This window comes from Cajanus cajan, chromosome 10, assembly GCF_000230855.2.
Source record: "Cajanus cajan strain Asha chromosome 10, NIPB_CcT2T_4, whole genome shotgun sequence".
NCBI classification, from domain to species: domain Eukaryota; kingdom Viridiplantae; phylum Streptophyta; class Magnoliopsida; order Fabales; family Fabaceae; genus Cajanus; species Cajanus cajan.
The window spans coordinates 24,152,860-24,176,419 of NC_138526.1; the positions used below are offsets into that span (position 1 = coordinate 24,152,860).

Sequence of the window (23,560 nt, forward strand, 5' to 3'; positions counted from 1 at the left end):
TGCTTCGTCTGACTTAACATAGTTATTTACGAAATATTAGCTACAAAATTTTTTTGTAGATAATTTTTAGTTATCTATGGAATATTACCTACGAAATTTTTTTTGTAAATAATTTTTAGTTATTTACGTTAAATTTGATATGAAAATATTATGATATAATTAGATAAGATTTTAAATTAGTATTTTATTAATGGTTGATAATTAGAAAATAAAATAAGAATAAATACATCTTTTGAATTTTATATCTTAGATTTAAGATGAATAAATATATTAATTTAATTAATAATTTATTTAAAATGTTAAAATTTAATTTATAAAAATAATATTTTAAAAGAGAAGGTAACGTTATCTACGAAAAATTTCGTAAGTAACGTTACCTACGGAAAATTCTATAGGTAACGTTACCTACGAAAAATTCTGTAGATAACGTTAAATTTGATATGAAAATATTATGATATAATTAGATAAGATTTTAAATTAGTATTTTATTAATGGTTGATAATTAGAAAATAAAACAAGAATAAATACATTTTTTAAATTTTATATCTTAGATTTAAGATGAATAAATATATTAAGTTAATTAATAATTTATTTAAAATGTTAAAATTTATTTTATAAAAATAATATTTTAAAAGAGAATGTAACGTTATCTACGAAAAATTCTGTAGGTAATGTTAAATTTGATATGAAAATATTATGATATAATTAGATAAAATTTTAAATTAGTATTTTATTAATGATTGATAATTAGAAAATAAAACAAGAATAAATACATTTTTTGTATTTTATATCTTAGATTTAAGATGAATAAATATATTAAGTTAATTAATAATTTATTTAAAATGTTAAAATTTAATTTATAAAAATAATATTTTAAAAGAGAATGTAACGTTACCTACAAAAAATTCTGTAGGTAACGTTAAATTTGATATGAAAATATTATGATATAATTAGCTAATATTTTAAATTAGCATCTTAATGGTTGATAATTAGAATATAAAACAAGAATAAATACATTTTTTGAATTTTATATCTTAGATGAATAAATATATTAAGTTAGTTAATAATTTATTTAAAATGTTAAAATTTAATTTATAAAAATAATATTTTAAAAGAGAAGGTAACGTTATCTAGGAAAATTTCGTAGGTAATGTTACCTACAGAATCTTTCGTAGGTAACGTTAAATTTGATATGAAAATATTATATAATTAGATAAGATTTTAAATTAGTATTTTATCAATGGTAGATAATTAGAAAATAAAAAAAGAATAAATACATTTTTTTAATTTTATATCTTAGATTTAAGATGAATAATTATATTAATTTAATTAATAATTTATTTAAAATTTTAAAATTTAATTTATAAAAATAATATTGAAAGTTTTTTCACTCTTAGCTCATATATACAAAATTTTATATTAATTCAAGATGATTTGATACTTCATTCTTGTAAAATAAAATTGACGTAATATATACATTTCAAAATATACTAAAATATGAACACTTTGATTACCTTCAAGTTGTTGTTCAATTTTAACAAAATTTGATATAAACATATAAAGTGATACGAACTTTCAATCTAATAGTTAGATTTACAAAATTCACATTTAATATAAAGTTATTGAGCAGTGTAATACTTAGTAAAAGTTACACCGGTGTTATTATAGCTCTTATCATTTTAAAATATATAAATTATTATTTAAACTTTTATATTTATAATAAATAATTTAAATTGTATCATAATATTAATTTTAAATAGAAATAAGTAGATTGTTAATTATACAAGTGTATATATATATATATATATATATATATATATAAATAAATAAATATATATATATATGAATAAAGATTAATTAAATATAATATAATTATTATTATTGGTAATATAATTATTATATATATTTTTATAATTTTATAACGGCCTAGGCATACCAAAATGAAAGGGATCCAAAAATAGTATAAGTATGAGATTCTATAGATAATTGACAGTTACCTACGGATTTTCATGCTTATCTACGGATTTCTTCCATAGATAATCCTGATTTTTCTTATAGTGTGACCGAACCACATAAATATCTGTGTTTTGTTAATTTACTTTTTCTTTTATAGTTGTGCGTATGAGTACGTTTAGGATCCCAACATGATGGTAGAATGAATCATATTGTATAAGGAGTTTTCTTTGGATGGTTCTACATAAAGACCTTAACATAAATAGTAGGAGATATAGTTGTGGATTATCAAAGGATAATCTCTGTCCTTTATATGATTCTTATGTTGAAACGAATGTCATTTTCTTCAGGATTATCTTGATGTGTTCCATTTAGGAGGCCTTGCTTTTGACTCATCGCTCCACTTTTGGTGGGTTTTATAGTTATAATCTATCAAATTGGATTATTAAGAATATTAGCTATAAATCCCTCCTATCTTGGAGCTTTCTTTTTGGGATAATGCTTTGGGTCATTTGGAATGCTAGGAACAATGTTTGTCATGTTTTTTTTTTGAGGAATTTGGAGAGTTTAAGATGTAGTGGCTAAATCTAAATTCACAAACCTAAAGGTTGGATCTGTTGTGGAGATTGATTGCCACAGAATCCAAGGGGTGGAGATACGAGGGATGTCTTGGTCGTTCCCACCTCCTGGTTGGACCAAGTCCAATGTTGATGGATTAGTGCAAGCTAGGGGCACTTAAGCAAGTTGTGGGGTGTTCATAAAAGATGACAAAGAGAGATGAACCTCTAGTTTTTGTGGGAAGTCGGGTTCTTGTACCATTATGGTTGCAGATATTTGGGGTATAGTTACAATATTGGAGCAGGCTTGGAGTTTGGGTTGTAGACACATATTGATTGAATCTGCCTCTTTAGAAGCACTTTCATTATTTAACAGAGGAGTTCTTATGGATGAGCCCTATTTTAGATTGATCCATTATGGTCATTTGTATTTGCAGAAATCTTAGAATGTTAATATTACTTATGTGGTCCATGAAGCAAACTCAATAATAGATTGTCTGGAAGCTTTAGCTCGTAATGGAGACATTAGTATTATTGATTTTAACAATCCATCCTTGAAGTGTGGGATTTGCTTTGCCAAGATTTTAGGGGTTATTCCTATATCTACATCTCTCCTTTATAATTCACCTTTGATAGCAAAAACAAAGAGAGGGTATTATTGTAGGTTATTATCGAACTTTTATTATATGTGTAACATTATTTTAAAAAATAATATATATATATATATATATAATATTTTTTATTTTAAAATAAAGAGATGAAAATCGTAGAAAAGAAGTGTCGAGATACCATTAACAAAGAGAGGGTATTATTGTAGGTTATTGCAGATTCTTTGAGTGTCTTGGAATACCAAAAATATTTGGAAGATATCAACATCATGAAAAAGGTAATCAAATTCATGAATCACGATTATACCAAGGATAAAAAATTCATGATTATATAATTAAATTATTAGGAGTATTTATTAACGTACCCTACCAATGCATAGATAATCATTAATATATTTTAATAATGACATGTCCTTGGAGGAAGTAAAACGTAAATGCACATGTGCTAGATCTTGTTTTATTTATTTATTTACTTTTGCCAACACGTTTATCTTACACGTTATTTTTAATTATTATCAGTAACTTTACTTTTCTCTTATGAGCTTTTATAGGTATCATTAAAAAAAAAAAAACTTTTACATGTTACTAGCACTATTTTAAACTTTTAGTACGTGCAATGCCCGATATGATTATTTATTTTATATAATTTTTTTTATAAATAAATACTTTTATCATATAGTATATTATAATTAAAATTCTTGATAATGAATATTTTTAATTATCTAAATTATATTTTAAATTTATGATATTAACAATCTTTTTAAGAAATAAAATGAATATGAAAATACATATTCAAATAATTAGAAAATTAAAAATATACAAATAATATTTTCAAAAGGATAAAAAAAAAGTTAATAAATATAAAAATGATGCACGTGGATAAAATTTGATTTTTGGAAATAAGATCTATATTTTATTTTGATATTCAATTATAAATAATAGATCGTTCATTAATAAATTATTAGTTTAAAAAGTATTAAACTCAATCTTCTCAAATAAATTATTAAATTTGAATCATAAATAAAAAACAGTTAAAAATGAAGATATTTATGCATGAAAATAAAATAACTCAATCGCACAAATCTTATAATATTTATGCAATACTTGTTATTTTTATCACTCTTCATCAAATCAACTATTTTATCATACACTTCTTTTAATTCTTAATTTTGCTTTGTCGTATATTTTGTTTACAAAGAAATTATACCAATACGAATTCTTAAGTTTGAGAATGCTTTTCTTGTAAAATAAAAAAAACAAAAAATTTAGATATATTTTTAATCTCTCAAAAATAAAATAAATTAATTTTAATATCTTAAATTTAAATACTTTTTTTTGTTCTCTTTAATTTTTTAAAAAATAATTTCAGTTCTTTTGATCAAACACGACTAATAAATTTATCACAGTACTCAACTATCACTAAATCTATTACACAAAACTCATAGATAATATCATTATTAGGAAAAACATCACAACAGATCTAATTGTCATAGAATTGACTAAATTTACCTGTCAATAATAATATGTGGTCCTGAGGACTAAAGTAAACATTTTCAAAATCACAAGAGACTAAAATAAATAAGAGTTAATCACCTATACATCGTTAGTATAAAAAAATTTTATACTGGTAATCAATTATATTTCTTAATTGTGTTATGTCACTGTAAACACATTTACTTTTAACAGTGACATGGCATAATTAAAAGATATAATTGGTTGCTAGTGTAAAAAAACTTTACACTAATAGTGTATAGGTGATTAACTCAATAAATAATAACCTTAAATTTAGGAAATTTAGACAAATTGTGTTCAAATTTAAAAGATTAAATAATTAAAAACACATTTAAGTTTGATAGAGAGAGCAATATTGTTACCGGCATTGTAATGAAATAAAACTTTTACGATTATTTAAAGGGTGTACTGAGTTGAAACTAGTTTTGTTTTAATTAGAGCTGTCAAAATGGACTCAACCCGGTGAGCCAATCCGGTCCACCACGGGTTTGAGTCGGGTTGGGCGAAAAAAAAATTAAAAATTTTAATACGAGCCAATTTTGAACCCGGTTCACTAACAACCCGGCTCACCCGGGTTGAACCTGTGGTGAGCCAGGCAGACCCACCAAACTGTTAAGAAAAAAAACTTATATTTCAACTTTTAGTTTATTGGGCCCAATTGCCCAAATGAGCATTAGGGTTTGAATTATATTTGAATTATTAGGCCTAAAAAAGAGTATTTGAGATGATTTTGAATTAATTTGTTTACATGAGATTATTTAGATTTTATTTGATTGTATTTAGAATTATTATTTAATTATGATTTTGGGTTTTAGTTGTATAGTAAAAGAAATTATATATTTTTTTAAATTATGTAAACCAACCCGTTTAACCCACCAACCCGTGGTGGGCCGGATCGGGTTCAATTTTTTGAGCTCACTAATAAATGAGCCGGGTTGGGTTGGCCCACCAAATGCTCAACCCGTGGTGGGCCGGGTCGGGCCGGGCTGAGTTACCCGTTTTGACAGCTCTAGTTTTAATAGACTTTGAGGTTTTAATGTTGTTGCAGAAACAGTGGGGTAATTGGAATAATAACTGGTCCTTGCATCCGATAACGTTTGTACTGGCTAACCGAGTTGCCGACTTGTCCCTCACCAATCTGCTGACTCGGTCAAAGGTTTACCAGCCTAACCAACCAGTAAGCTCATTATTGCCAAGCTCCTCAGCCCGACCATGAAACATGGACATCGGAACACCACATCGGCCCAAAGAGGTCACATCATCAAACAAATAAAAATACAATCTTGTCACCGCGCCGCCCACGCATTATGGGAACGAGGTGATGGTTATGACACATGGCGTCATGACAAATAGGCGTACGCAAAAAGTCACGACCCCTTGTCGAGCTTGGTCTTAACTCCTCGACCTACGGTCTTCGGAGCTCGGGGGGCAAGTGTACTATCCGTACCGCCATGCTGAGCTCGAGCTCGGCATCACAACGCGGAGTGACCTCGAACACGCGCTAGACGACATCGGCTCGCTATCCAATTAGGTCATAAACTGATCTCGGGCCCAAGGCCCAACAAAACCCTAATACACACAAAGGTACGTGCATTACTTATACGAGACTCATATTCACACAAACCCTAACTTTAGCATCGGTCTCTTTTGCAGGTACCACCCCATCTTGGAGCATCAACGTACTCGTGAAGGAGGCTCACCGATCTTACCCAGCGGATCATCCCAACCTCGAATTCTCGGTAAGAACATTTGGCGCCCACCGTGGGGCCGATCAAGACAGCACTTATCGGCCACGTTTATGGTTTTCACCACAAGCCATAGCAGACGCGCAACAGACGACCTAGATCACACCACTAACATGGATAACGAAGCAGCATTGAGACGACTGATCGAGCAGGTCGAGCAGATGCGGCAGCAACACGCCGCAGATCTACAAAGTATGCGTGCCAAGCACGAAACTGACCTAGCAGCGATGCGTACCGCTAATGAGGCTGACCTAGCGACGTTACGCGCCGAGAACGAGCGTATTCGCGCTCAACTCCCTCAGCGTCCCTCTGATCAACCCCCTCAACAAAGCAACCTGCATGAGGAGGAAGGGCACTCGGTTTCTCAACCGCCAACAGTGGCTAGGGCACCAACCCCTAAGCCTGCCACACATCGGTCTCACACACTGACCAACAGGTCGGCACATGACGTAAGCAACGCTCCTGCCCACGTCATGGAAAATCAGGCGACCTTCCGCCATCATCCTTTTGTGGACGGCATCATGGAAACACCTCTCCTTTTCGGGTGGAAGCCTCTCCACATCGACCGTTACGACGACACCACGGATCCGAACGAGCACATCGATCTGTACACCACACAGGTAAATCTTTCCACTAATGAGGATGCTATCCTGTGTAGGGTTTTTCTGACCTCACTCAAAAGGGCCGCGCTCAACTGGTACACCCAGCTACCTGCCGAGTCAATTGACAGCTTCGGTACCCTGGTCAGACGGTTCACAGCACAGTATGCGATGAGCCGACCTCATCACATAACATCAGCTGCCCTGGCCAGTCTCAGATAGAGTGACGACGAGCCACTCCGGACGTTCATGGAACGATTCGCCGCCATCTCGGTAAAGATCCGAAATCTGAATCCCGAGGTTGCACTGCACTCCATGCTCATGGCGTTCAAGCCAGGACCTTTCGTCGATAGCCTTTGCCGACGACCTCCTCCCGACATGGACGAGCTCCGAGCTCATGCTGCTGGGTACATCCAGATGGAGGAGCATGCCGAGTTCCGCAAGGTAATTCGCGACAAACCACAAGGAAAGCAAGACCAAGGTCAGGCCACGAACATTTAAAGTTGGCGACCTTGTTTGGCGATTACGGGGAGAAGCAAGAACAGACCCCTCCAAAGGAAAATTTGGAACTTGGAATTCCACCCACTTCAAATTTTATTTCTCTTAACTTGTAAATTCAGGTGATGTACTCTTTTTTCCTCCTCATCCTTTTTTCCCACTAAAGAAAAGGGTTTTTGGCCAAGGAAGGTTTTAACGAGGCACACATCAGAAATAACACTACTAGAAAAATTAAAATTAGAGAGGGAACAAATCCGTCACTAAATTTGATAAAATCCGTCACAAATCAATTAGTGACGGAATTTGTGACGGAAATGATTCCGTCACAAAATTTGGCGTCACAAAATATTTAGTGACGGATTATTTTCTCCGTCACAATTAGTGACGGAATTAAGGCATCACAAACAGTATAATTTCCGTCACTAATTTCTAATAATAAATGTTTAGAAATTAATAAAAATCCGTCGCAATTTGTGAGGGATTAAATCCCTCGCAATTTGTGAGGGATTAAATCCGTCACAAACTGTGATGACTTTAATTAAGTAGAATCCGTCACAATTTGCGAGGGATTAAATCCCTCGCAATTTGTGAGGGATTTAATCCGTCACAAACTGTGATGACTTTTAATTACGTAGAATCCGTCACAATTTGCGAGGGTTTAAATCCCTCGCAATTTGTGAGGGATTAAATCCGTCACAAACTGTGATAACTTTAATTAAGTAGAATCCGTCACAATTTGCGACGGATTTTATCCGTCACTAACTGGGATGAATCCCTCACTAACTGTTGATGACTAAATCTGAGGAAACCATTGTTTTTAAGAGTCTGGTAATCGATTACCTATACATGTAATCGATTACCAGACAATGAAAATCATATGTTCGAAATTTACTTATTAAAAAGTTCTCTGGTAATCGATTACCCATTTCTTGTAATCGATTACCAGAAGATGAAAATTCCAAATTTGAATTTAAACTTTACAACTTGAAACTAAACCGATGTAATCGATTACCAAGTCTTGTAATCGATTACCAGAGCCTATTATTCTGGACTAAACAATAACATTTGTCTTCTGAAATTTAATAACAAGTAACTAAGTGTGCTATATAATCCTATCAGATGCAAACAATCATTGAAAAATGCGTTTATAGTATGTTAATGGAACAATTATTGATTCAAGATCTTGCGTATTTAATTTGTACAATTAATCAACTGTATATAATAACTCATTACTATTGTCCAACATATTATATTTTATTCTAAGACTATTCATGAACAATTGTTGACTAAAATATATTTTTTTTTCATTCGAATACAGTGCAGAATAAAGTTTTTAGTAATACATAATACAAAATTATAATAAACTAATTTTTAAATTTATGTACATTATCACATTAAAAAAACTGTATGCTAATCTAAGATAGAGTTTTTTACTCAATGAGACAAGGAAGTTAACACTCAGTTGTACATTTTGGAAGATTTGTTTTTCCTCCATGCGAACATTCCCCACAGCTACTCCCATGCAGAGCACCTTCTTAAGCTGGAATAGCCTTACTCTCATTAACCTTTGACTCGAGAGTTTCTTGGTGAGTCACAAGTGTTGGGAACTTCCCTGCAAAGTGGTGCAAAATATCAAAATAAGGTTCAGCTAAAGCAATATTGAAATCAGAAAACCCAAAATATAACAATTCTAAAAAGCAGGGAATCAAATTAAAAGCAAGGGATAGTAGAGCCAATTCAAAAGGATAACCAAAGCCACTTAAAAAAATTATGTAGTTAGTGTTTAAAAACATCCAAGTAAATACAATATAGCGCAATGTGACCAGAAATTAACAAGAACACAGCAATGTATTATGTGAACTGATCAGAACAAGCAAATCACCAAGTACACTCTAGAACATCCAAGAGGATCAAAATCGTAAACCCAAAACAATAAAACGTGCCTGCCTTGTTGAGACCAGGTCCCAAGAGACGAGGAATTTGCTTGATCCTGCCACCATCTTGTTAAATAACTGCTAGCAGTGCTATAACATTCTAAATTCTTGCATAAATAATCATTTGAAATGACAATAGTACTTGAAAGCAAACCAGAGAATAACTTGGAGTTCAAATTAGAGTTAATAGGTGAGCTTCCAACACAACAAAAGTACCAATTCAATTGCTAGATGTTAAAAAAATTGAACTTGACATCATCATTGAACATATCAAGACACCAAAAAAGTTACGAACATGCACATACAATTAAGCCTTACAGTAAAATAGTCATTAAAACTATCAACACACCAAAAAAATTAACATGCCTTGAACATGCCTGCATCAATTGATTATCAAATTTACATATGCCAATATATCTTATTTAAAAAGACCCGAATGTGAGTTGATGACAATAATCCCCTCAAAGATTTTCAAAAATGACACTCCACCACAACCAAGCTACTCTAAAATTATACTTCCACAGAATCTAAGAAAACAATCAGGCAACTAAAGATTTAACTATTGTTTAATCAAGTTATTGTACCATATATTTTTTATTTTATAAAATGTGATATTTTGAAAATGAAAACAAAGAAAACTCACATCTCTACAAGTAAAAGGTTGTCTAACACCGGTAACCATTAGTACAATCAGAACACGAAGGCCAAGACAGTAGTGCCTATTAGTTGCCATATTTTCCTTTCTCTAATATCAAAGCAACTGAAAGCTAATACCTTGAATACTAGCATACTATTCACTTGTTTTCATGTATGTTTTTGAAACTGACCTGGTACAGAGTGCGAATGTGCAATGTGCCTATCTTTTCATTTTATTATAAAATATCTAATTGCACGTCTTGGGGCTCCTATTTCTAATCTTCCATTTCTTAAGCTCTGCAGAAATATCTAATTTTATTGCTACTTATAGTCCTACTATTTTATCAACCATACGCTGAAGTGAAGAAGATTTGCAATTGTAACATTGCTCTACCTGGCAATACTTTTAGGTACCGCAGTAGAAAGTGGATACGGTGCTGGAGTTAGTGATTGATCGTGGAAAATGTGGGTGGAGGAATGTCATGTTTGGAAAATGAATTTGACTATCCGCAGCTGATGGTATTATTGTTGAAGGGAATCCTGATGATGCTGCAGTAGAGAACGGTGGAGTAAGAGTTGCCCCGCCGTAAGGACCTTGGACTTGCCATGCCCAATTTGGCATGGGACCAGCTTCCATCCTCTTCTCTATTGCTGTTTCCTGTGAATATAAAACCATAATTAGTATGTAACGCAGAACAAAGTAAGGCAAAATTAATCATGTTTGCCAGAATATGTGAAAATCACCTCACAGATGGGAAAGAAATTGCTACCACTCCAAACGGAAGAATGACGCTCGGATGCCATGGAGAAGCCAGGAGGTGGCTGAACAGGCAGTGATCTTGATCCAGAGTGCTCAAGCTATTAAGCAAAGTGAAAATATACAATGAAAGCTGAGAATACAAACTACAAATTCAGAAACACGTGAAAAAACAGAGGGGCTAGGGAAATTCGAGACTCAAGAATTAAATCAAACCATATATGGCCATATAACACTCTCCACCTTACCATAACTCTCTTATCGACAGGTATTTGGTCCCAGCCGTGCGGAACCTTCAAACCACTCCCATTGTTGGGTGTGTTCTTGATTTGACCGTCAGTGTAAGAAGGGGGAGCTATGCCCAAGTTAAGATCAAGATTTTGCTTGCTATCTGAATAGTGTCAGAATCAACATGTCAGTGCAAGACTTCATATTTCAATCATTAAGCAGATTAGGAGGCAACTAAAACAAATAAATTATTAAAAAAGAAGATTATCAAGGATAAACAAGTGGTACCTTCATTATCAGACTGAGAAATCATATCCCCTTCATACAAGCTGGGCTCGAAGTTTGTAACTACTTCCCTTCCATTGCACTTGATAGCAGCCCTATCATAAGCTCTGGAATTATTACACAGCAAGTCAATGACACAAAATGTGTGTAATAATTACTTTTCACATACATTGATACTCAAATGATATCAAGATTTTACTTTTCACACACAAATTAACAATCAAATATATATAGAAAAGAAAATCAAAATAAGTTTCTCCATAAACTAAAAATTAACTTATTCACAAGTTAAAAATAACATTTTAGATAAGTTAACACAAAAAGCTTAATTTATGGACTAACTTATTTCATTTTTTTTTCTCTTGTTTTTCACGCTATAAATGATTCTTTCACCCAAACATGTTCATACTAGCAAATAGACAGAATCAGAGACCAATTTACCTGAGTGTCTGCATTTTTTATTGTTTTATAAAATAAAGAGAATGTGAGCAATTAATTTAAAACAATTATATATTAGAAAAATGTAGCTTTTACCCATTGAACAATAAACATCAATTACATATTAGAAAAAGAAAAGGCACAGTTTTTACACATCACAGAAGTGTCCCTTCTCATTTTTTTAGACAATTAGGGTTTTGCAAAATGGGATCCCCTAAAAATGGAATTTTGAAGAAGGGTGTGCAATGGGGTACCTGCGGTGACGGCGCCACCGGGGGAGTTGAGGTACATGTGGATGGGTTTGGAAGGGTTTTCGGATTCGAGGAAGAGGAGCTGCGCAACAACGACGTGAGCGGTGTCGTCGGAGATGGGTCCGTTGATGCAGATAATGCGCTCCTTCATAAGGCGCGAGAAGATGTCGTAAGCCCTCTCTCCTCGGGAAGAGTGTTCGATCACCATTGGGACAAGACTGTATGAACGAGCGTTCCTTCCAATTCCATGGAACAGCAACTTCCGAGCAAACGCTTTCGTGCTCCACACAAGGCCTCTCATGGCTCCCTCTCCCTCTCGCTCAGAACACAACGATTAGGCACGATTTTGGTGAGGAAAGTGCGTTGAATTGGGAGAATGAGAAAGCGTTGGGGTTTTAAATTAGGGAAAATAAATTGGTGTGGGAATTAGGGTTTTGAAAGAAGGAAGAAGCGGAGGGAAGGTGAAAAGCGTTTAAAGAGAGAGAGAGAAAGGGTTTGAAATGAGAGGGAAAAAACTAAAATGGATTTTTAGTGTGCGGAGAGTTCTGGCACCAAAACTTATTTTGACGAAAGTGACACAATCGCGCACTCAAACCCTATCACCAAATATGAATGAAAATTATTATTTTAATCCATTATGACTTTTAGTGTCATAAATATGAATAAAAATTATTAAATATATAGTTTGAGACTGAACTCTGATTCATCACGAACGAAACCAACCCAAGTAAAATAGCGTTTAATACTTAATTGATCCAATTAAAATGCAGGTGATCAAATCATGTCAGATTCATCGATTACTGAATTGAACCAAAGGGTTTTGTTATAACTAAAATCACAATAAATTTTCTAATATTAAATTTAGTCTATATTAAAATTAATTAAATATTAGTATTTAAGAAATTGTTACAGATTTTAAATATATATTTTAAAGTTTTTATTTTATTAAATTAATTGAAAATAAATTATATTTGATCATTTTTTAATAAAATAAGTGAATGATAATGAATTAACTAAAATTTTGAAATATATTTTAATTAAAAAAAATTATGACATTAGAAAGACATTTTTCAATAAACAACTATACTAAAAAATAACAAATCAATAACTTAGAAAAATAAATTGACACTTCTGATTTCTTTACTTTAATTTATAAGTTTTTTTAAAATTTATTATATTATAATTAAATTATTATATTTAAAAATACTTTAAAAATTATTAAATATTATCTGAATTAATTTTTAAAATTATTAAATATTTAAAATTTGGTTAACATTTTTTTTATAAAATTTTATTTAAAAATCTCAACATATAAATATATTTTTAAAAGCAATTTTATCATGATAGAATCAAATTATCATATCCATATTAACAATTTAAAATTTAAAAAAATTGAATTGACTTAGCCAAACGAAATATTTTAACAATGATAGAAATTGAAATCAAAGTAATTCAAATACCAAGAATTTCAAATTCCTTGAATTTGTAAAATTACTCATCCAAACACACCATAAGGGAATGCAATTGTAAGAGACAATTATATGAGTAAGATGTTTATTGTATGGATTAGAGTACTCTGTAAGTTCTTGAGAGAATCCTGAAAGAAACAAATAAACTATGCAAGTTTATATTTTGCTTTTTGATTGTTCTGTTGTATTCCTTATTGCGTGAGATGTATGAATATCTCCACAAATACATGAGTTTTGATTTGAATTAAACATGTTTGGTATTTCAAATATGAAAAAGATTATGTTATTCAATTTTTGTTATTTGTGTTATGGTATGTGGGGTAGAGGGTGTCACACAAATGATATATATTTATTATTAATAAATACATAATATATATATATATATATAAATATATTATATTTTTATAATATTATTCATAAATTAATATCAATAATATTATTAGTATATTTATACATAAACTAATAATTTGATAAATATAACTTATTATATATTAATATACTTTTACAAAAATATAAATATACATATCTTATCTACTATATTTATATTTTTGTAAAAGTATATTAATATATACTAAGTTATATTTATCAAATTATCAATTTATCTATAAATATACTAAAAATATTATTGATATTAATTTATTAGCAATATTAAATTATTAATAATATATAAATATTTGTATAATATATTATTTATATTAATAATATATAAATAATATATAAATTATTAATAATATATAATTATTAATTAAATATTTGTATTTAAGAAATTGTTACAGATTTTAGATATATATTTTAAAGTTTTTATTTTATTAAATTAATTAAAAATTAATTATATTTTATCACTTTTTAATCAAGTGAGTGAATGATAATGAATAAGTTAACTAAAAATTATTATATAAGATCTTAAAGAAGTTATTTCTTAAAACATATCATTATTCGAATTCATTGAATGTTTAATGTTAATTATAATTAAGATCTTATTATATAAAAACTTATTATATAATATATCTTAAATAAGTTATTTCTTAATCATATATATATATATATATATATATATAAGTGATTTGTAATGTACGAATTTTTATTATTTATATATACTTTATTTTAGTTATATCATTATTCAATATAAAATTTTTAATACATTTCCTCACATTTTGAGTGTAACATTTATAAAACTCTAAATATATAAATGCACTTAATACCAGAAAATTTTGATAAAGGGTAATACAATAAATTCAACAATAAAATATTAATATAAACTTTAATATAAATCTTAATTAAGAATACTTAAGTGTCACTCTCCTTCTTTGTATGATACTCTATATATAGTTAACTTGGCCGGTTCCCTCTAGCATTTAATATTGCATTTAAGTTTTATCTAAAAATAAATATATTATCCATTATCTTGTCAACATATTTCTAAAAAGTGAAGAAGACAAAAGGGAGGATTTATTTTATTATTTATTTTCAAAAAATTTTAAACAAATTTTACATTAAATTATTAATTATAGTCATTTTTTAACTAAGTTATTTAATTTTACTTTTTATAATCATTTTATTATTATTTTTATACTGAATTTAAATTTATTCCGTAACAGTAGACGGAACGGGCCGTTTCAAAAGTGAAACGGGCCGTTCCGGAATAACAAAAATGCCCTATATTGGAGAAGCAGAACGGGCCGTTCTGCTGGTTATGAGAACGGGTCGTTCTGCTTCTCCAGTTTTGGGCATTTTTCTTATTCCGGAACGGCCCGTTTCACTTTTGAAACGGCCCGTTCCGGCCACCAGCAATTTTGAGTTATTATATATTCAACTTATTAAAAATCTAAATTTAAGATATTTCTATTTATCAAATTCATTTTTTTTATATAAAATAACATAAATATAAATTATCGTTTCAATAATTTCTAAATTCATTTTTAAAAAGTTAAATATATAATCATATTTTATTATAAATTCAATTTTAAAATTAGCCTAATTTTGAATTTTGAAATTTATATAATTCTTATGGTTTTTTAATTACAAAAATTCAAATAACTAAATTTATGTTATTTTGAATATTTTATTTAGAAATTTGATTTCATTTGAGTTTTTTCCAAAAAAAAAAATTATAAATAAAATCTACAATAAATTATTACATTTAGTCATTTTTTATAATCTAAATCATGTTTTCTCATTTTTAAAAAAAATCAATTTAAACTTATTTATAACTTAACTAAAGATAAAAGAAATACAAAGGTTTTGGTCTCCACTTTATTAAAAAATAACCTCCATGTAGTAGTTTTGTTGGTTATCCAATTTTACAGTTTTGTTGGTTTTTATAATAAAAATAAGACATAATTTAAAACAGATAAATTATTGACGGTTGAAAGAGGATGGAGCAAAGCAATTCTTGCATTTCAAAATCAAAGTGTTTAGGGTTTATCGAATATGCATTCCAATTCATCACAGTAGTAGTACTTTCTATTTTCATTCGAATTAAATCTTCGATATAAGGTTCCCAACCTCTCCATGTTCTTGTTAATCGAATTCATAACGACCATGTGTTACTGTCAAACCCATGGTTGAGTCAAGTACTATGGTATTGATAAAAATTTATTCACTAGAGTGTGGGATTGTTTCTCATAATTTGTTAGATATGACTCAATGAAGGGTTTCAAGATATCTTGTTTTCTTACTTTTTTTCCTTCATTTAGAAGCAATTAAAGTTAAAAAATAATTAAAAACTTGTAAATTATCCTTGTCACTTTTAAATCTAAATTACATTAATTTATAGTTTGTTTTTAAACATAAAAATAAAGAAATTAAAAGATATTATTTTATTAACATAAAATAAGAAACTTTTAATTTTTTAACTAAAAATTTACACTTTAAAATTATAAAATTATGACATTAGAAAGACATTTTTCAATAAACAACTAAACTAAAAAATAAGAAATCAATAACTTAGAAAAATAAATTGACACTTCTGATTTCTTTACTTTAATTTATAAGTTTTTTTAAAATTTATTATATTATAATTAAATTATTAAATTAAAAAATAAATATTTTAAACTTTTCTAATTACACATTCATTTTTAACTTTTTTAGCTAAAAAATTATATGCTTAATTGTATTTTTAATCTTTTAAGTATTGCAATTGTGCAATTTTGATCCCTAAGATTTTAATTGGGTAATTTTAGATTGCAATTGTGCAATTTTAGTTCTTCAATTTTTAATTGAACAATTTTAGTCTATTAAATATCATAATTGTGTGATTTTAGTCTCTCTCATTAAAAATTTCATAATTTTACTATATATACATATATATATATATATATACAATATTTTAAAATTATATTATTTGTCTATTCAAATCAACGTGTATTATAATTTTCATTAATATATCAAATTGTAACATCCCGAATTTTCTATTAGTATAATTGTTTATTATTACTAAATAAATAAAATTTATATATTATTATTTTTATAATATCATTGATAAATTAATATCAATAATATTATTAGTGTGTTTATAGATAAACTCATAATTTGATAAATATAACTTATTATATATTAATATACTTTTACAAAATTATAAGTATATTAATTATAAATATACATATCTTATCTAGTATATTTATATTTTTGTAAAATTATATTAACATATACTAAGTTATATTTATCAAATTATGAGTTTATCTATAAATATACTAAATATATTATTGATATTAATTTATTAGCAATATTAAATTATTAATAATATATACATTTTATTTATTTAGTAATATTAAATATATATCATTTGTTACATTAATAAAAATTATAGTATATGCTAACTTAAATAAGCAAATAATTATATAATTTTAAATTATTTTATATATATATATATATATTAAAATTTTAAAATTATTAATTTTTTAATGGGAGACATTCAAATTGTACAATTATGATATTTGAGGGACTAAAATTGTTCAATTAAAAATTAAAGAACTAAAATTGCACAATTACAATTCTTTAGGGACTAAAATTATCCAATTAAAATCTTAGGGATCAAAATTGCAAATTACAATACTTGAAGGATCAAAAATGTAATTAAGCCAAAATTAAATTAATATTTTTTTTATTTTCACAAGTTTTTTTTTAAATATTTTTAATGAATGTCTTAGTTTCTTATGTTCAAAATTGACAATTTTTTATTTAATAAAATGAATTTCATAATTTTTTCAGTCCTTTAATGAAATAAAATATTTTTAATTTTTTTTAAAAAAAAATTAACATATTTTCTTTAATTATGCATAATTCTTAAATATAAAAGTTTCATAAATAAAATTTAATATTTTGAGAGGGAACAATTTGTCACAAAATATGTTAACCTATTTGTGACGGAATTTTGAGAGGGAAAAATCCGTCACTAAATTTTTTCATTTTAGTGATAAAATTTGTGACGGATTTTTTAGAGACGAAGTTCATTCCGTCACAAAATCCGTCACAAAATTTTTTTTTTATTTAGTGATGAAATTTGTGACGGATTTTTAGAGACGAAAATTTTTCCGTCACAAAATCCGTCACAAATATTTTTTTTTTCGATTCAGTGACGAAATTTGTGACGGATTTTTAGAGACGGAATATATTCCGTCACAAAAGTCAATAAATTCTTGTCCGTCACAAAACTTAAAATTCCCTCACAAAATGCGTCACTATTAGCGATGCTATTTTTTCCGTCACAAAATTCGTCACAAATATTAATTTTTCTAGTAGTGTAAATCAACAAAGAAACTTCATTCCCATACATTTTCGGTATTGGCACATTAACCATGACGACTTGCCAAGATCGAGTCCGAACCTTGAGATCACATTTTCTTAACCAAGGTCGAGTTCGAACCTTGATATGCCAAGGTCGAGTCTGAACCTTGAGATCACATTTTCTTAACTAAGGTCGAGTTCGAACCTTAATATGCCAAGGTCGAGTCCGAACCTTGAGATCACATTTTCTTAACCAAGGTCGAGTTCGAACCTTGATATGCCAAGGTCGAGTCCGAACCTTGAGATCACATTTTCCTAACCAAGGTCGAGTTCGAACCTTAATATGCTAAGGTCGAGTCCGAACCTTGAGATCACATTTTTTAACCAAGGTCGAGTTCAAACCTTGATATGCCAAGGTTGAGTCCGAACCTTGAGATCACATTTTCTTAACCAAGGTCGAGTTCGAACCTTAATATGCCAAGGTCGATTTTCTTAACCAAGGTCGAGTTCGAACCTTAATATGCCAAGGTCGAGTCCGAATCTTGAGATCACATTTTCTTAACCAAGGTCGAGTTCGAACCTTGATATGCCAAGGTCGGGTCCGAACCTTGAGATTACATTTTCTTAACCAAGGTCGAGTTCGAACCTTGATATGCCAAGGTCGAGTCCGAACCTTGAGATCACATTTTCTTAACCAAGGTCGAGTTCGAACCTTGATATGCCAAGGTCGAATTCGAACCTTGAGATCACATTTTCTTAACTAAGGTCGAGTTCGAACCTTGATATGCCAAGGTCGAGTCCGAACCTTGAGATCACATTTTCCTAACCAAGGTCGAGTTCGAACCTTGATATGCCAAGGTCGAGTCTAGGCATGGCAACGGGGCGGGGCGGGGGCGGGTTTTACGTTCCCCGCCCCCGCCCCCGCAAATTTAAATCGCCCCCGCCCCCGCCCCCGCCCCCGATACCCACCGGGGATAAAATCTAGGTCCCCATCCCCGTCGGGCCCGCCCCTGCTCCTATTTTTTTCTTCTTCTTTTTTTCTTTTAAATAAATATGAATAATTTAAAAAAAAATAAAAGAAAAGTAAAATAATATAAATTTTTACATATAAATATTTATAATTTTAGTTTATATATATAAAAATAATTTTTTAATTATATTATTAAGCGGGGCAGGGGCGGGGGCGGGTATGGGGGCGTGGGCGGGGTGGGTATTAACATCCCCACCCCCGCCCCCGCCCCCGATTTTATCAATCGGGGAAAACCCGAACCCGAACTCGAACCCGATAAACACGGGTTTTCCCCATCCAAATCGGGGCGGGTTCGGGCGGGTACCCACGGGAGCGGGTTAGATTGTCATGCCTAGTCGAGTCCGAACCTTGAGATCACATCTACTTAACAAGGTCGAATTTGAACCTTCAAACAACAAATTTGGGAACTCCTCAGAAGCCCCTTTGCTCTTACATCACTCGGTGCTTGGGGGGCAAGTGTACTGGCCAGCCGAGTTGCCGACTTGTCCCTCACCAATCTGCTGACTCGGTCAAAGGTTTACCAACCTAACCAAGCAGTAAGCTCATTATTGCCGAGCTCCTCAGCCCGACCATGAAACATGGACATCGGAACACCACATTGGCCCAAAGAGGCCACGTCATCAAACAAATAAAAATACAATCTTGTCACCGCGCCGCCCACGCGTTATGGGAACGAGGTGACGGTTATGACACATGGCGTCATGACAAATAGGCGTACGTGAAAAGTCACGACCCCTTGTCGAACTCGGTCTTAACTCCTCGACCTACGGTCTTCGGAGCTCGGGGGGCAAGTGTACTATCCGTACCGCTATGCCGAGCACGAGCTCGGCATCACAGCGCGGAGTGACCTCGGATGTGAGGACCCTATTTTTTTTCATTTCCCATTTTCACCCTTACACTTTTTTTTTTCTTCAGCCTCACTCACCCTTCCCCACACAACTCATTTTCTCTCCAAATACTCACTTCTCCTTTTCTCTCTTTTGCTGGTGGCGATTCTTGGCAGCTGAAGGTGCTTAGGGGGTGTGAACTGATTCCTCCAGCTGATTTCTTCTCCGTTCACTTCCAAGCTTCTCTTCTCCTTCATTCTTTTCCACCCGAAGCTCAGAATCTTTGGCCGAGGTAAGGGAAGCTAGTACTTTTGTTCTTTTTCGCTGTTTGTGGTTGTGGACGAGTTCTAGAAACTCATTAGATGCTGATTGATGGATAATTCGTGGTTGAATTGAAAGAGAACTTGGTTTTTGGGGTTTCGGGGTTGTTGAGAAATTTTGGGGAAAATCCTTGATTTGTTGTTGCATGTTGAAAAAGGTGGTATTTTTGGACTCTTGGATGAAATTGTAGTAATTCGAACTGATTGCATGTGAAGTTTCTGGTTGTTTTGCAGATTGTTTGAAGAGTTTTTCGAAAATGGTTGGATGCTGCTAAGCTTCGCGCTGAGCGCGGTTCTTCGCGCTGAGCGCGGTTCTTTGCGCTGAGCGCGGTTCTTCGCGCTGAGTGCGTGGCCACCAGGGGACCCCATTTGGCCAAGCTCGCTGAGCGCAATGATGAATGCGCAGGGCGCGCTTGGGGATGTGGGTCTCTGGCTGGCCCGTGCTGGGCGTGACCTGGACCGCATTGGGCGCGATACTAGTTGTGGCAAATTTTGGGTTTTCTATTGGGCGCTGAGCGCGCCCCTTGTTGCGATGGGCACACCTGCGCTGGGCGTGCTGGTCCCCTGGTGCTCTCTGGTTGCGTTGCACTGGGCGCAGCCACGTGCGCGCCGGGCGCGGAGATGGGATGGTTATGTATGAAGTTTTATGCTGAGTTGAATTGAAATAGAAGGTTATGAAATGATGTCTAGCAGATAATGTTATTATTGATATTGAATTGTATCTGATGAACGTGTTGAGAAGTGGTGTTATGTTGTAGCTGATTTGTTGAACTGTGAAGTTGATATGTTGAGTTGTACGTTTGTGTTGTGTTGTGAGTTAATATGTTGAGATGTATAAGTTATGTTGTGTTGGAATATTGATGTGAGTTGTTGTAGGCTGCAAGGCTGAGTTGTTGTAGGCCGTAAGGCTGAGTTAATGTAGGCCGAAAGGCTGAGTTGTTGTAGGAGATCTCCGAGTTGATATGCGTGACGACGCATTGTATGCTTATTGATGATCACGTTGAAAATCGAGGGAATGTATGTTGATGAAGCATAAATAGTCGTGGTTGTTTATATTTTCTTAAAAATCTTGCTATATGTTGTTTTCTTTATGCTAGCTTACCCTTTGTGTTTCCATGTGATTGGACTGCTATGATCGTACTGTGTACGGGAGCAGAGCAGGGATAGGTGATGGATAGTGATGAGTCGGCAGCCGATAGATGGAGCTGATTTCTGCGGATGTTCTATTTGTTTTGGTCACTTGGCATAGTGACTTTTGATGTAATCCCTATATCACATGCCCTAACTCTAGTCAGATTCGGGACATATGTATATACTTATATTCTAGACTCTATATTTATATACTTGTTCTATTCTGTCTAGTTTTTCCGGTGCATTTTGGTGGTGAGTGAATGGCCAGTCGGGTCGTTACATCGGACACGCGCTAGGCGACATCGACTCGCTATCCAATTAGGTCATAAACTGATCTCGGGCCCAAGGCCCAACAAAATCCTAATACACACAAAGGTACGTGCATTACTTATACGAGACTCATATTCACACAAACCCTAACTTTAGCATCGGAGTCTCTTTTGCAGGTACCACTCCCATCTTGGAGAATCAACGTACCCGTGAAGGAAGCTCACCGATTTTACCCAGCGGATCATCCCTACCTCGGATTACCGGTAAGAACAACGTCTAAAATCTTTTCATCCATGAAGTATATAATTGAACAACCAATACTAATCGATAAGATTAAAAAATAACAAACACAAACATGAATCAGGAGGCATCCATATTTTGCCATACATCCTAATGCTTCATTTCCTGCCATTAAACTTGAAGATGGAAACAATGGTAGATAATTCTCCAAGAGGAAAACAATGGTTCAAAAATTCCATCATACAGGTTGTGCATGATTTAAAAAGAACTTGAATCTTAAGAGGAGCCGCTTTAGTTCGGTTGGCGAGCATGGCAGTAACATCTATATCGTCACCGGTTCTAGCCATTAGTCCTACAACAAAACAAAGTTTAACATCAATTTAAAACACTGCAATATAACCGAAGTAGGAAGACATACCTAGCAATGTTAACTCAAAGTTTGAAATTTCGAAAATATCCAAAAGGCCTCGGACAGGCAAGCCCTTCGGCAATTTGTCAAGGAAAGCAACAATCTCTTGATCCTCGGCAGGGAGCCCAGACGCGGCCATGGCCTCGAAACGTGTCGGGGTCTTCATCCAGTAGAAAGGGAACATCTTCGACCCTTCGCGGTCGAAGAAGCAACTCGTCAAGTCCGACCCCTAGCATATTTTAAAGAAACCACTCTTAAAACCCTTGTTAGAGGACGTGAACGCCCTTAAGAAACCACGCTTCCGCACTTGAGCCAAGGAAACCCATTTGGTCGGCCTGCTCGGATGACAAATTTAGTAGTAGAGGAATGACAGAGGTCGGGGAGTGATGCCCAGGCAAAGGCATAAGTTCTTGAAGGCTTGCATCGCCACCCAAGAGTTCGGATGTAGCTGGGTCAGCGCCATATTTAGGGTTCAGAGCACCCCTATTTGAAAATCATCAAAGGGCAGCTTTATGCCCAAATCTTGGAACCAACACATGTAAGCGTAGAAGAAGTCGCTCTCCTCGACTCCACGGTCCAAGAACACAAAATCGGTGTCCGGGCCCTCGTCAGCAATCAAAGGCAACTCACCCTCCCCACTCCCGAAACACTTCTCCAACTTCACGAACTTGTTTAGCAAACCTTGATCCGAGAAGGAGGAGAAGTAGATACCGACTTCCCCATCTACCCACTCGTACCCAAGAATCTCCACTGTCCCATAATCGATATTGGCCCGAGCCACCACACGACCCCCCACCTCGTCGTTCGCCGCGTCGCTGTAGACCCCTAAAATTGTCCGGGTCGGAAATAAAGCTTGAAGACTCTTGAGGACTGAAGGAAAGTCAGCCAGAAGGACTCATGGAAGGCCCTAGGAGGATTCTCTGTAGGTCTAGAGGTCTTGTAATAAGCTCAAAATAAGGAAGTGGAGGGAATGAAGCCCAATACGGCCTCCCAAAAGTTCAGTACGGCCGTATTGAACATTTTGAACTACAATACGGCCGCACTGAACTCAATACGGCCGGATTGAAGTTCACTACGGCCGCACTGAACTCAATACGGCCGTATTGAGGTTTTTTGAACTTCAATACGGCCGTACTGA

At 32.7% G+C, this 23,560-nt stretch overlaps 1 protein-coding gene across 1 annotated transcript; it reads right to left on the reverse strand.

Annotated features, from left to right (window-relative positions):
* Nucleotides 1–8,740: 8,740 nt before the first annotated feature.
* Nucleotides 8,741–22,561, reverse strand: LOC145952384 (uncharacterized). Its single transcript, XM_083064738.1, has 7 exons — nucleotides 22,432–22,561; nucleotides 22,283–22,365; nucleotides 12,005–12,237; nucleotides 11,316–11,419; nucleotides 11,048–11,190; nucleotides 10,787–10,900; nucleotides 8,741–10,700 (listed from the first exon to the last, which is right to left on the reverse strand). The coding sequence occupies exons 1-7, from the start codon at nucleotides 22,559–22,561 to the stop codon at nucleotides 10,449–10,451; spliced, it is 1,059 nt and encodes a 352-aa protein (XP_082920864.1). The 3' UTR covers nucleotides 8,741–10,448.
* Between the last annotated feature and the right edge of the window lie 999 nt (nucleotides 22,562–23,560).

Bases quoted from the DNA above. Each gene is read 5' to 3' on its own strand.
- LOC145952384 (XM_083064738.1), bottom strand. From the start codon at position 22,561: ATGGCCGCGTCTGGGCTCCCTGCCGAGGATCAAGAGATTGTTGCTTTC. The intron at 11,191-11,315 runs GTACCACTTGTT...GACACTATTCAG, and splicing joins TTCTCAGTCTGATAATGAAG to ATAGCAAGCAAAATCTTGAT. The intron at 10,701-10,786 runs GTGATTTTCACA...TTATATTCACAG, and splicing joins ATTTCTTTCCCATCTGTGAG to GAAACAGCAATAGAGAAGAG.